We start from the raw sequence: 15,152 nt of genomic DNA, 5'->3' as shown, positions 1-15,152 counted from the left end.
AAGGAGTCGGTCATGGTTGTAATAGCTAGACTAGTAGTAGCCACTGCTTATCATCTCAGGAACAGCAGTGTTGTAGATAAGCTTAATTAGGGTGCAGAGCTGTAGTATAGGTGTGGATTCATTCATCTTTCACCTCTTTTCCAGTCCATCTGAGGTCTCCCAAACCCCCATGTTCTCACTGCTGCCTGTCTGTGCACCAGCCAGACTGATGTGTCTGAGGACTGCTTTCGGGAGGAAGGGGGCAAGCTGTTTTTTGCATGCGCAGGTTGGTGCACTGTGCCTGGAATGCCAGTGCGAACACAGTGGGAGGACTGGACTCACCTTCTCCAGCGTGAGCCTGCATGTGAGGGATCTTAGTGATTATGAAATTATTGCCTATGGGCTGCAGAGGAATATTTCTGCAGTAGCACTTTTATCTTTGTAACTTCTGCCCAATTTTCCAACAAGAATGTGGCTTATTGAAATCAGTTTATAGAGTTATGTGGTATGTGTGTGTAGTACATGAGTCTAGGCTCAAAAATTCAGCACTTAATGTGGACAGTTGCCGCCCAGGAAAGAGATTTTTGCGTTTTCAATACTGTTGTGAAAAACACAAGCTGAACACTTTGCTGCAATCAAAAATTCATAGAGTGCTACCAATTTTCAGGAAAATAATAGTGAGGTAAAAAAATAGAAGGCATTTTATATAAATACATCAATATTCCATCTACCCCTTAAGTGCTACATGCAGCATATTGTTTTTCTTCCCCGTGAGAAAGGATGTAGAACTATATTACATGCAGGCATGGCAGCAAAGGTAGTGGTCATGGAAGGGCCTGTTCTGGAGATGGATTTCTTACTTCTCTGTGACTATTTCTGTTATGCTTGTTAGTGCATCATATCACACTAATGTGAGGAAGTGTTGTGAATTCACATGGAGAGACAGGGGTAAGGATTAATGTGTTCAGTAGTCTTGATCTTACACATGTCAGCATTTTGGGACAGAGTTTCCTTATGCAGGAAGAATATCTCTACTCGTCCACTTTCAAAACTGAATGCTTTGTGTCTCTGTGAATTCAAACTTTTTAAAGTATGAAGGTGGGGAACTTAAATATGAGGAGTCTACATGGTGTGGCTGAAGAGGCCTAGTGTATGTATGAGTTTGTAATCAAGACTTGGAGCTGCCTTTGTCTGGCTTACTGTAAGGCCACCTTTACTTGTACATGCATCTTTCTCTGCTTTTCTGCAAGCAAAGAAGTTCCCTGTTAGCTCTGTGTCCCATCCTCTCTGTTTGGAGCTTCATGTAGGCCAATTAGTGCAGCACCTGAATGCACATCTTTTTCTTATATGGCAATGCTTAAACTGTATGACACAGTATTCAGGGAGAATGGTGACCCAGACAAAATCTGTAGCAGTCTGACATGGCAACTTCTTACAAGTTGGTCTGATACCTTATCAGAAGGGCTCCATTCTGTTCCCAAGCTGGTGTGGATGAAAGAAGGCTGTAACGATGTTTATACAGACTGAGCTCCCCGGAAGTCTGCTTTGGTGAACATGAACTAAAAAGTTCAACTCTTGAGCATAAATCCTAAAGTTTGGATTCTGTTTGATGGCCACTTTCCTCTTAACAGGAACTTGGCAGACTAAATTGCTCTGTGAGTCAGATAGCTCCATGGGTATTCCATCTGATGAGGTGAAACAACTCTGAGTGTTCTCGAATACGCGCTTCATACCTGTACTGCCAGACAGTAATGTCACAGGCTTGTTTGTTTCAGAAAAGGTTGTTCTAATTGGGGTGTAATAAAAGGATGATGTAAACCTGATTATTTATATTTGAAGCAGGATTCTCTGAAATATCTGCACACCTAAGACTGCTCTTCCGTTTGCTTTTCTGCTGACTGCCACACTTCTAAGAAGGAAGTGTGTGTGGCACAAGTTTGCAGGATTTTTGAAGTGTGGCCATCTGAAGCACTTAGATGAAAACTTGTACGAGTTGTTAAAGAGTTGTGTTTTGTAGAGGATTTCTGTCCCAAGCTGTCACGATTCTGAAATAATTTCTCTTTGGAGCCTAGCTTTTCTGGAGAGAGGCAGATGGTGTGAATATGAGAGTACCTTGCAGAGTGCTGTTTCTGCCTGTTTCAGGTGGGGAGCCATGTTATGTTCATTTGACAGCTGGCTCAAATTGGAGTAATTCCCATTTCTAATGTTCTGGGAGAGCAGGTGTGAGGTACAGTGAAGTCCTCGGGTTCTCAAGTTTACTCATAGCCATGCTAGTGAGGTAGCCTACATTTTCTTCATTCTTTTACTTACATAATTGTAGAGTAAGAAAGAAAGAAAAAAGAACACACAGAAGTGGGAGACCAGGATGAATCCTTTAGAGACAGTAAAAGTTTTACAGACCTCTTTCTTCTCTCAGAGGATGCCAGCCCCCATCAGACTGCGAGAGTTGATCCGGACCATCCGGACAGCAAGAACCCAGGCAGAAGAGCGTGAGATGATCCAAAAAGAATGTGCTGCTATCCGGTCGTCCTTCCGAGAGGAAGATAACACATACCGATGCAGAAATGTGGCAAAGCTGCTGTATATGCACATGCTGGGATATCCTGCACATTTTGGGCAGGTAGGTTAAAATTTAGTGTCTTCTGTGCATAAGCCAGTTTGTCTTCTGTGTTTTGGGCACATTAACTCGTTCAGAGCATTCCTAGGTGCAGTTCTGCTGTCCTTCGGGACGTTTTGAGGTCTGTTTTCACGTATTATCTGAACCTATGTTAGTTAGTTTAGACTTCATTAGTGAGATTGGCTGTTTAGGGCTTGCATATTTTGTTTTAAAACCTGAGGTTAGTCTGCTTTGCCATACTGTCTCCTCCTCACCATCCATGTTTCTGCAGAGCAGTAGTGCTTAAACCACAGTCCAAGACATAGGGATGTTTTTAGATTGGATCAAAATAGCACATTGGAGTTCTGTCTCTGAAAAATACCACATACTTCAAAGCAGGTTCTATACCCTTTTCCATATAAAGTAATGTATTTGAGACAGAAAAGAGCTGGTCTGTTCCTGGCAATCAGAAGTTGGTGTTCCTTATCCCCATCTTAGTGAGATGACATGGCAGGTGCAAGTTTTCCATCTCTTGGCTTATTTTTGATGTGCTATTTTTGACAGAAATTTTAGGAAAGGGAGACAGGAAGATGGAAGCTCTTGATCTACAAGGTGTCCCTCAGGTTAGCTTTGTTTAGTCTTTGGGGCATAGTCAGTTTTGCTTCGAAGTGAGTAAGTGTCCTGTTAGTAGTAATCTAACCTAGGTCTTCAGTAAAGCTTAAATCAGTCAAATTTTTGTATCCCTTCAAGTAGCTTCATGTCTTATGTGTCTGTCCATTTGTGATTGAATTTACCAGTCCTAATACGTCTCACTGAAACAGTAAGCTCAAACCAGTGAAATCAAATTGCAGATAGTTAGGATTAGTGAGTTTGGGCTCTGCTATAGCATACGAAGTGCCTCATCTTACTTCTATATTATTCTGGATTCTGGATTCTTCTCCACGGATAAAGAGTTTTGAAAAAGAGCAAGTGAAGTTGTGTATTCTGTTTTTAATGCTTTTCATAGGTGGGCTTTCTGGTCCAAGAGAGAAACTTCTTGTCACAAAAATTAATTATCTTGGAGTCTTAAGAATAATGAAAAGTGTTACAAAAGTGTCATCTAGAATTTCAACATTTGGCCTATGTTAAGAGCGTGATTTAAATTTCATTCTTCTATCCTGTTGGTCAAGTATTTAATCCCATCCAAGGAAGAGTATAATTTGCCATTTAGTTTAATGATTTAATTTACCATTACTAAGTAAATTTACTAATTTACCATTACTAACTAAAGCAGAAATTTTCAGTTTCTGCTTTGGTTAGTAATGGTAAATTCACTGTTAGTGAAAGAAGGCTGAAGCAGGTTGTTCAGTATCTGTTATTGCCAGTCTTGCTACATCTTGAAAAGAAGCATCTATTCTGACTATTTGGAGAGTGGAATGCTTCATTCAATGCCATTAGTTCTCTTGCAATTTATCAGCCGCATTTTCGGGAGGGCATAGGACCCAATGCTGAAAAGGGTTTTAACAAGTATTCCGCAAGAGAGCGAGTTAGAGACCTTTGCATGTCCTTAACACTTAGCACTGGAGGGAATCTTTCAAGGTGCTACTGTTGTATAGGAGTATAGTTAGTGTGAGCTGGGGACCTGTTGAGGACACTACCAACCTGTTGAGGCTCTACCAGCAGTGGAGTTTTGCAGATAGATAGTCCTGCAATGTAGACAGTAAGCTTCTGAGAGTAATAGGATCAATATGCAGAGCAGATGTTTTGCTGAAAAACAGGAGAGCCACAAGTGGTGTTACAGCCTCTCTTAAAGCTGTAAGCCGACTGCAGCTAACAGTGTGGGTAACCAGGAGTGAGTGGTTGATGTACTTCTATCCAACCCAGGGCTCCTCAACTTTGACCTGGGATATCTTGTACACAAATATGAGAATGAGCGCTGTATTTAGCCAGTGCATGCTGATATGCACTGGATGGCATGCTCTCTCCTGAGCATGTGCAAAGGCCGTTTGTGCAAGTTTAGAAGTCATCAGACAGCCTGGACAAATGGTCAAATAACTTTATTATTGTCATTGTTTCTATTTGAAAAAAAATTCCAGTTGGAAGAGTGGCTATGTCAGTAAAAGTTGGGTCAGCTGTAGTCCAATTACATGCCAGTAGTGTCTGTTACAGTAGTGATGTAGCAGATTTTAATTGCATTCCTCTGAATGAAATGGATTTAACAGTATCAAGATTTTTTTCCACTAATTACACCTAGTAAGAGTTTCAGCTGATCATGTTTCTTAGTATTGATGTGCATGAATCTAGTTTGCATGTGCTTCTATACAAGTGAAGCAAGAGCTCATCAGCCTTTCATGGGATAAATTTCACTAATATATTTTAAATTTGTAAGTACTAGAAATGTATCTTAGAGTATCTGTTGCAGTCATCAGTTTTCTTATGCTCTTTCTCAGTCATTCATCTTATTCCTTCATTGGCTCTTACTCTGTAGCTTAGGTGTCATCAATTTTATGTTGCGTTTTTGCAGAGGATTGTATGAGTATCTTGTAAACCCAGGAAAGAAGGTTGTTTCAGAGGTGTGTTGTTCTCTTACAGAAAGCACTGGAAACACGAGAGCTTGATATCTAGTGTTGTGTGTTATCTGTGGCTGATCTCAGGCATTTGGGCAAATGCAGTTATCTTTGCAGAGGACTGGCCTTATTGTTCAGAGGTGTTTATTCGAGGTTTTCATCCCATTTAACCTTGCAGACTGAAGTCAATCTCTTTCAAGCCTTTTCTTACTGATTTGTCATCCTTGCACTAACTTTCACGAATGACAACAGCATCAACAGCTGATGATGCTGTTCTCATGACCATAATGCCACCTGGTCATGAGAACTTGCAGGACTGGGACTAGGCCATAGCACTTTCTTTCTCTGGCACTTCAACTTTAATTTTCTTACCAATATACTGTGCAGCTTTACTCTAGTTGATGTGTGCATTTCTTGCATCTCACCTGTGTCTGTTGCCCTGTTCAAGCTTCTGTCTGGCTGGAGCCATGAGTCCCTTTTCCTGACACCTCATATCTTTGCCTGTGCATGAGCCCTTTGCTATGGATCTGTTGCCAGCTCTGTCTGACCCCTCCTCAGACCTATTGTGTATGCTTATTTGCTGCTCCAGCTAGTAAAGCAGACTTAAGAGAAATTGTTTGTGAGGGATAGATCTCTACTTCCCTGTCAGGAAAGTAGACATAGATTATAGTTGATTAGTTATCTATTACAGAAAACTATTTTAGTGCATTGTAATGTCAGAATATCTCTGTGGTGGATGGTATTTGTTTTTCCAAGAGTCAGATGTAAAAATGAGCTGGCAATTAAATTTTAAATTAGCTGAGTACAGGTGGAAGCTATGTGTGTTGTCTTGGGAATCTCTTCTGTGCTATTGATCACAGTTGCCATTTTTACAGTGGGAAAGGGAAACGTGTAGTGACTAGAATGCACATGATTTTAGTAAACTTCTGGTGTTCCAGAGATTACAGAGAAGTGCAAAAACATAACTGTCTCTGACAATCTACGTTTTGCCTAGATAGCAAGTTAGTTACAGATCATAATAAACACAACCTGGTTTTAGAGTCATAGAATCCTAGAATGGTTTGGATTGAAAGGTCATCTAATTCCAACTGCCATGGGCAAGGCCACCTGCTAGCCCAGGTTGTTCCAAGCCAGGGGCAGCCACAGCTTTTCTGGGCAGCCTGTGCCAGGGCCTCACTATGCTCACAGCCAAGAATTTCTTCCTAATATCGGACCTAAACTTGCCCCTTTTTCCATTTTAAATCATGACCCCTTGTCCTATCACTATATGTTCTTTTTTTGGCAGCTTACAGAGCATTGATCCTCTTCCTAGTAGATAAATGGAACCTTTTAAGTTTAGTTAAAAAGTTTCATGTGCTTATCAAACATGACGTATGATCTAGCTTTCCAGATCTTTACTATTTTATGTTTACTGATGTATCTTTCCTCTCTATTAATGTGCTATCATTTATTTTGTGATCTGACATCAACCAACATATCTGGTATTTCTGAGGTCATGGAAGACCAACAGTGTCTGGCCACTTCAAGGTACCAGAGCTGCTAATGACCTTCCCGCTGGCTTTTTTGGAACTTTGGGCAGGTCATTTAATCTTTCTTGGTCCACATCACCAAATGGAAACTGAATACACCTTTAAAAGTGCACTCTGAGATACATATGTTACTACGCATCAAAATTGAAACTGTTTCTTCTCTAGCTAAGAAGTAGTTTTCAAGCTAATTATGTCTTTTTTTTCTTCTTTTCTTCCTTTTTTTTCCAGTTGGAGTGCCTCAAGCTTATTGCGTCTCAGAAATTCACAGACAAGCGCATTGGGTATTTAGGTGCCATGTTGCTGCTGGATGAGAGACAGGATGTTCATCTTCTTATGACCAATTGCATCAAGAAGTAAGGGTGCCATCTCTTTATCAAACCATGATTTGGGATTTCATTATCAGAAAGTATCCTTCTGAGAGTGATACTTGGAGTACTTTAGGGTTTTTCCTGTATGTTAGAAAACTGGTGCCTTGAAATTGTTGTATGCTTTTGACCATAATAAGGCTGTTGTAGTAGTGCTCTGTATTGGGCCATCCTGTCTAGCCTCTTTAGTGGGAACAGAATATAAAATTTCACTGGTTTTGAAGAGGTATATGTAACAAGCAACACATGTCCTGTATGTGTTTATTTGCTTCTGCTGACAAGCTCTGAAGAGTTGTCAAGGAACAAGGCTATGTATCTTGCTTTCTTTTTAAGATCTAATGGTCCTGATGAATGGTTTTCATTGGAAACAAGGCAGCAGCTTGGGATGTGCTGTCATGTTGCTGAAATCGAGCAAGATGGGATGGGAATGACTATTTTTTTAATACTTCTCTCAGCAGAGCAATGTTAAAGTGGGACTTTCTTACATCATAGTTTAGTGGGTGACGATGAGGGTGTTTTCTTTCCAAGATGGATTGGAGCAGGTATGGAACAGCTGGGTTCTGGTTGACCTACCCAAAGGTTGTGTAAGGTGTACCTGTTTTTATTATTATGTACTATTAGCACATAAGTTTCTCAGATACTAGCAAGTAAAGTATTGATCTTCAATTAGATTGTGGCCTCAAAGTGCTCTAAAAGAAACTTGACAAAACTGTGGGCCTGAGGATCTGCTAACTTTGAACCTAGCACCCGGGAGACAAGATTTTTTGTCTAAAGATCTTACATTGAAATGCTGTACCTGTACCATTAGAACCAGAGTGCAGGTTAACACCTCTTTTGATTGTTTGTGCTGCAGTGAATTTGGTAAGGGTGTAGTGAGTTTAAACTGGAAATGGGTCAGACGGAAGCCGAGTAAAAATGGTGGACAGCTTCCCACCATCTCCTGGGTTGTATATTGCTTTCTCCTTCAGCTTCTATATCTGCCATTGTGTCTTGCTTTTATCCAGACATTATGGGATTTATGTATGGCATTGTTTTTCACTGTTTCATAGCAAGACCCAGATTTTTGAGACAAAAAGGAAAGCAACTTCTTGAAGCACGTACTTGTGATACACACAGCTTTATATAGATGCCAAAGAGTTGTTAAAGGAAGAAAACAAACCTATTTAGTAGCATGTGCTATCTGTTCCTTTGTCTGCATGTTGCCATAAGTGCTTCATGTTACAACCAGGATACTGTCTTTGCATTCTGCACCTCTTGCATGTTTTGTTCAGAGCCACTTCTTTCCCCAGCTCTTCCATCTTGCAGTCCCTGTTGCCTCCTAAACCAGGAACTGTATTTTTTACGTTCTTCAGCATTGAATCCTGGGTGCTATGGCAACCTTAGTACCAAGCACAGATGGAAAGGTGGTGTAGAATTTGCTTTTCAAGGCTGTTGGGATTGCCATGTAGAAGCTATGTTGTCTTGTGCTTTGTGTGACGTTGTAGCTAGCCTCACGAATAGCATCTCCTGTTAGGTAGTTTAGCTTCTTAGTGACCACTTTTCACAACTTCCTTAGGCATATGAATAGGAAAAATTGCTAAACAGAAATCTTGTATGAATTATTTTTAAGGTGTGTGAGTGGTGGGGTTTGTGGGTTTTGGTCAGGATAGAGAATACTTTTACATAGATTTTTCTATACTGTTTGATTTGTAAATGCAGAAGGTAAAGTCTGTTTTAGAACATCTTTAAACTGGGACAGCCCACAGTGTCTCTGCTGGTCTGTACTTTGCATGCAAGTTCCAAAGCTAAAACCATTTTAAGAGGTGTTCTGTATAGTCTTCCCTCTTCTCGGCTCAATCCCTGGATACCCTGACAGGTCAACCTGATAGTTAAACCAAGTATTTTATCTATTAAATTGAGGATTCTGAGTAAAATTAGTAGCAAACCCTGTGGTACATGCACTCAAAGCTTCCATTGCTCTCAAGTCATGCTCCCACAGAGCTGTGAATCCAGAAAGTTCTTTTGGGCCATGTGTTGCTGGATAGATGACTCTAGCTGTAGATGCCCCTTTTTTGTGTGTTCAATTTCTGTGTGTGCATGCTGATTGACTTTTTTGTTTTCCTTTACAGTGACCTTAATCACAGCACGCAGTATGTGCAGGGGCTGGCGCTTTGTACTCTTGGCTGCATGGGCTCCTCAGAAATGTGCAGAGACCTTGCAGGAGAGGTGGAAAAGCTCCTCAAAACATCCAATTCCTATCTTAGGAAGAAGGTACTTCAGGAAACTTTTGAATACTTTGTTATGGATTAAAAGGCAAGATTGCTTGAACACCTTGCTAATATCTGGAATACTAGATGACTGAGATCACAGCAATATTTTACCAGTGTGCAAGACAAGAGCTCATAACTACCTGGCTGTTAATAGCAGGAGTGTATGTAAGCCTCTGAAAGATAAGCAAGCGTCCAGTTGGCGAGGCAGTTGCTTCTATTATTGCACTCTTCTCCCATAATGTTATTGGTGGTAATGTGAATGCTTGCCCCCCCATGGACATTAGCCTCAAAAATCTGGTCACCAGTTCAATTTACCTTCTCAGATAAGAGAAGACTCTGGTTATTAACAGTGCAGGCTGGTATCAGAATATTTGAATCTGTTGGATGTCTTCTCTTGATGATGGTAACAGTAGTATGAGAGCTAGAAGGGTTAAGGTCTTGAAATGGACAAACACTTATAAATGGTCTCATTTCTGCAGCAAGTGTGCCATAGCATCAGTGAAGTGTGATTGCCCCTATTCTTTTAGGTTTATTTTTTGATAAGTCTTGGTGAGTGTGTGAAGCACTAAGATTTAGGAAGAGATGCATTGTTACTTCTTTGTCTAGTACTGGATCTAGAGAGAGTTTGGAGAGAAAGCAATGCTAAGAGGTCTTGCTGTGTTCTGGAAAGAGGCACTTGATTTTCAGGCAGTTGCAAGGAATAGCGTCTTCTGTTACTTCTCCATCCTAGAAGAAATAGGCACGAGTTTTTTCAAAGAACCCTGGAAATGTAGTTTTATTTCTCACAGCACCCATCACCTGCAGGAGGAAGTTTTTTTTTGGGGAAGGAAGGAAAGTAAATAAGCCATAATTTTACAGTAAGTTTAATTATTTGTTTCCAGTGCATTATCTCCTTCCCAGCAAGACGACAACAGGCTGAAGTAGCCCTATTAAAGGCAGAGCTGCTTTGCAGATAATAGCACTTCTTATGTGAATAACGTAAAAATGAACCATTGCTAGGGGGAGTATTAGTTTTTAGTTCAGTGCTCCCTTGTTATTGAATTCTCTTCTGGAATGCTGTTGAGTAACACTTTTAATAGAGAGATGGAAAAATGTGTCAGGCCTTTGTTTATCATGAAGATTGTTATAGTTCCCACTGTGCTAGATATTCCCAAAACAGGTATTGTTGTCATTGCAGTGTGTACTAAAAAGTGTTTTTCCTATCCAGGCAGCACTATGCGCTGTTCATGTCATCAGAAAGGTGCCTGAACTTATGGAGATGTTCCTGCCGGCCACCAAAAACTTGCTGAACGAGAAGAACCACGGTAATCGCTGAGACTGTACTTAACAAGGCTAGCCCATTCTCTAGAAGATACTGCACTTGCTACCTAAGCCTTTTATTTGGAGGGAACTTCAGAGGTGTATTTGTATGATTGGGTTCTGTCCATTTCTACACAGTGAATGCAAATGTTGTTTAGAAGGAAGAGATTGTGTATGACTCTGCTAGTCAACAGGACTTTTAACATGGCATAGGTGACAAAAGAAACTCTTTCCTTGTGTTTTGATACACTTCAGAGTGGGTGAAATGGGAACGTTTGATTTTTATCCTGTACACTGCTTAAAGTGACTCTAAGGAAGTGGCTTCTTAGGTTTGGAGGTATTACTTCTGTGTAGTCTTTATTTAAATGGAATTCTGAGGCGTAAGGAAGGTGACATAAGGTCAGCTAGGCAATAAAAATCAAGAAGTGTGAGGAACTTGACACCCACAATGCAATTAACACATGCTGTCCTTCTGGAGTCTTAAGTTTGTATAGAATCATAGAATGGTTGGATTTAGAAGAGATCTTAGAGGTCAGTAGCCCAACTATGACCATTACTGTATGCTTAGTTTCTGCATACCAAATCCAATTTATCTCCTGCCTTGGCCTTTAATTGCAGCTTTAAGACAGGAGTACATTGCTATCTGCTTTTCCTTGGACACAGCTGCAAGCACAAGTATCTGTAGCGCTAGATATGATATGTTGAATTCAAGAATATTTTAAAGTTATTTCCTGTTGTTTTCTTGTGATGTTTATCAAATGTCTGGAGCCAGTGGAAGGATGTTAAATGGAGATACATTTTTCTTTTCCCCCTCCCTCACCTTTAGGTGTTCTTCACACATCAGTTGTCCTCCTTACAGAGATGTGCGAGAGAAGCCCAGACATGCTTGCACACTTTAGAAAGGTAAGTGGGAACTGGTAATATTGCAAAGTTAATATTCATGGCCTTCTAGTAAAATCCTTACAATTGTTTGGGTGAAGAATTTAATGATACTGTCTGCTAAATTTATTTTTTAAATCATTAAATGTGGGAATTTCATGTGTATTCAGGCCTAATCCCCTTCAGTGAGTGGTTAAGTTACAAACAATCAGTCTTAAGATAGTGCAGTATAAAAGTCATCCTAGAGTTAGATTTAAAGTTATCTTTGATGGTCCCTTAGGTTTTTTCCTCACTCCTTCTAATTGCATGATGACACTGGAATCACAAATGAAGTAAGCATAGAGTGTAAGATGAAAACTGAAGCTTATACCAACACCTGACTGCCTTAACCACAGCCACACAGTTATATGCACTCGGTTCAAAAACACTGATCTAAATTCTAGTTGTATAGGTACCTCATGCCTGATGCATACTATGCTACACAATTTTCCATTTTAATTTAAGGGTTTGAGAGTCAATCTCACTCTTCCTCCTCTGGTTAGGTATGTTTGCTTCCCATCACCCTCCTGACTTCCTTATGTTGTTTGCTATAAATTGCTGTATTATTGCCATGTAAAAGACTACCAATAGAAGAGCACCTGAAAATTGCCTTGATTGTCATTTTAAATTCTTGATTAAAGAAGGAGAAATTGAACAAAGCTGGTGGAACAGAGCAAGCCATTTGCTCCTCTGAAAAGTTTATTTGCATGCCCATTTACTTTCTTCCTTGACTTGTCTATATCATTAGGGATTTAAAGCTGTACATTCTTTGGTGCATCTTAGCATTTTGGCATGCATCTTCCATTGCCTTGACTGTAAATGTCAAAGCAGGAAAAAAAGTCAGATGAGGTTAATTTTGCAGGTACCATCCCTGCTACCTGCTAATTGCTTGGTTAATGTGATAGTTGTTGGAAAAGAGAGGAGCTGAGTGCACAAAATTTTGTTACTAGGGGCATTCTTTCTAGCTATTTCTTGTATTTTTTTTTTTTTTTTTTGCTGTGACTGGTATAACATGGACCTATCCCTAATGCTTGCTTCGTCTGTTTTGTCCCTTTTGTCTGTTTGGAATCCTGCTGAGTTAGAATGAAAAGGTAAGAGTTAATTTTTCTAGATGATGCATGTTTGCCTTGAATCTATAGATGTTTGTCCCTTGTGAAGCAGTGCCTCTGAATGACACAGTTGTGATTGATGCCACATGCTTAGATCATCTCTACTTATCTAATGCTCTTTGTGTGCTGGTCTTGTCATTAAACCTCTATGTCCATGGCAGCCCTGAATCTCAGTTGTGGCCTGCTGCAAACATCAACCTGCTTTCCTCAAGCCTTCCCTCATTTGAGGAATACTTGACAGTTTTTTTTTTATTTTGTGCCTGTGCAAGTTGTAGCCCTGGGCTTTCTTCTTACCACAAACTGGGCTTTGTGTTTTGTCTGAATCGTGGGGCAACTTCGGGTGATTCCCAGAAAGGAGCAGGGAGCAGGACAGACAGTTAAGTGCCTGTAAGAGGTTGTAAAGGCTTTCTGTGCTGCAGGGAGCTCCCCAGTCCCGATGCAGTGCTGATAGTCTTCATGGGTGTAATTTGTTTTCCAAAGATGGGGGGGTGGGGGGTGGCCCTCAACCAGTCTCCATGGCTGTAATGTTTCCCTTTGTTCTGTCCTCAGTCCTGATAATTCATACATGTTGGAAGGCAAAGCAAACATGAATAAGGATTCAAGGAATGCTTCACTTGTCTGTTACTATGTCTGGAGGGAAGATGTTGCAGCACCCTCCGGTTTCCTCTTTAAGGCAGACACAGGAAGTTCAGGGTTAATTTTGTGTGTTTTATGAAATGCATGTTTTCAGAAGAGTTTGTAGTTCCTGAAGAGCAAAGGCAGGAACAAAAGGAGATGACAGAGCAGCTAGGCTGGTTTTCTTCTTATACTATATCACAAATGTAGATTTACTACTCTGAAGACACAATAGGGTGCTCTGGTCCTATCTTAATTGTTTCTAGTTGTGTCTTAGCCAAGCTGTAAGTATTCATACAGCATCAGCTCTAGGTGTGCAGGTTCAACTTTGTGGAAGAATCCAGAGGCTGACTTGCTTTCAAATACAAGATTTGTTCTTGGACTTGTGCTTCAAAGCTGGGGTCAGGGAAACAACAGTACCCTAACAGGACAACTCTCTTCTTCACAGCTTGTTCCCCAATTAGTTCGTATTCTGAAGAACCTTATCATGTCTGGATATTCACCAGAGCATGATGTGTCTGGGATCAGTGACCCCTTTTTGCAGGTAAGAACTGATGCAAACAGTGACTGATAGCTTTAATCCTAGGACTGTATTTTGAGCCTTAGGTGTGATGAGGTGGTTACTGCCACACCTGGTTGATTTTTAAGGCTTCTTTGGTCTTCCTTTGAGCTGATTGTGCAAATGCTGTTCATCTGCCCTAGTGAAAGACACCTGCCTTAGTTTAACCAGCAGTTGTAGTGCTTTATCAAGTTATGTGACAAAAGAGAGAAGCAGCAAGTATTGATTTTGGAAGGCTGTGCCTGGTAGAGAGGGGACTCTCAACAGTTCTGGCTAGTGGGAAGAAAATAAGTGCAGCAGAAGCTTGTTTTTGTTGATAAAGTTCTTACCTGGCATAAGCATTTTGCTTAAGAGTGGAAATGAGCAGCTTCTTTTGCTTTTTTGCCACTACGACCCCATGTCAAACACTGCTATCCAAGTTTTCTTTGCTTTGTTTTATAAAATAGGTACGAATCCTGCGGTTACTAAGAATTTTAGGGAGAAATGATGATGATTCTAGTGAAGCAATGAATGATATACTTGCACAGGTAAGGTCTGCAAGGTTGATGATTGGTTTAAGCTTTCTCTTAGTTTCTTAATGATTTAGGTTCTGCAGCACTAGTGAGGATACAGCCGTTTGCCATGCTGAGTGAAATTTTGTTGAAAGAGATGCATATTCACAAGTGTGATGCTGTTTTGTAGGGGTTGGTTAGTTTCGCTGCCTGTTCTGCAGAGCAGCACAAAGGGGATCTGCCTTGAATGCATTGAAGTTATTGTTTCCTTTCTCCAGGTTGCCACTAATACAGAAACAAGTAAAAATGTGGGAAATGCCATTCTCTATGAAACTGTGCTGACTATTATGGATATAAAATCTGAGAGTGGCCTGAGAGTAAGTTGCCTTTGCTATCGCCTTCGTTTTTTTTCCTAGGATTGTATTAGAGTAATTTGTGTGGAGGACATGAAGCAAGGTTGTTTCATCATAACACAGCTCTGCGTATGACTCTAGATCAGTCTGTAACCTTTGCAGAAAGGGTGCTTGTTTTGGGAGAGAGAGGGTGTTTGGCTTTTTTAAAATAACAAAAATTAAAAGGCAAAATTTCCTGCAGAGTACGTGTCCTGAGTGCAAGTGAGAGCCTGTGCTGCATCCCTTAGCATTTCCTCTGCTTAGGCAGCTTCTAGTGCTATTTTTGGCGAAGAACTGCTATGCTAGTTTTGACATGTTACCTTTGAAGTCATCATGAAATGATGAAGATAACCAGCAGCCCTTTTAGATCATTGATCTTCCCTAACTCTTTCTGCAGGTCTTAGCCATTAACATCCTAGGCCGTTTCTTATTAAACAACGACAAAAATATTAGGTAAGTTGTACAAAGTGTGTTTTGACAACACCCAATTTAAAATGTGTGAGAA

At 40.4% G+C, this 15,152-nt stretch overlaps 1 protein-coding gene across 3 annotated transcripts in view; it reads left to right on the top strand.

The window, feature by feature from the left end:
* AP1G1 (adaptor related protein complex 1 subunit gamma 1) overlaps positions 1 to 15,152 on the top strand; it is a 38,715-nt gene that overhangs the window by 6,501 nt on the left and 17,062 nt on the right. For all 3 annotated transcript variants that reach the window (XM_084215092.1, XM_084215093.1, XM_084215094.1), the window contains exons 2-10: positions 2,396 to 2,599; positions 6,879 to 7,003; positions 9,124 to 9,265; positions 10,472 to 10,568; positions 11,390 to 11,466; positions 13,654 to 13,749; positions 14,211 to 14,291; positions 14,534 to 14,632; positions 15,045 to 15,100. In XM_084215092.1, coding sequence (XP_084071218.1) covers positions 2,399 to 2,599; positions 6,879 to 7,003; positions 9,124 to 9,265; positions 10,472 to 10,568; positions 11,390 to 11,466; positions 13,654 to 13,749; positions 14,211 to 14,291; positions 14,534 to 14,632; positions 15,045 to 15,100 — 974 coding nt within the window. In that variant the 5' untranslated portion in view covers positions 2,396 to 2,398. The remainder of the gene's footprint in view (positions 1 to 2,395; positions 2,600 to 6,878; positions 7,004 to 9,123; positions 9,266 to 10,471; positions 10,569 to 11,389; positions 11,467 to 13,653; positions 13,750 to 14,210; positions 14,292 to 14,533; positions 14,633 to 15,044; positions 15,101 to 15,152) is intronic.

Source organism: Fringilla coelebs (genome assembly GCF_963513975.1).
Source record: "Fringilla coelebs genome assembly, chromosome: 14".
NCBI classification, from domain to species: domain Eukaryota; kingdom Metazoa; phylum Chordata; class Aves; order Passeriformes; family Fringillidae; genus Fringilla; species Fringilla coelebs.
Note: the sequence above shows the minus strand (reverse complement) of the source record. Positions and strands in the feature narration are given on the sequence as shown.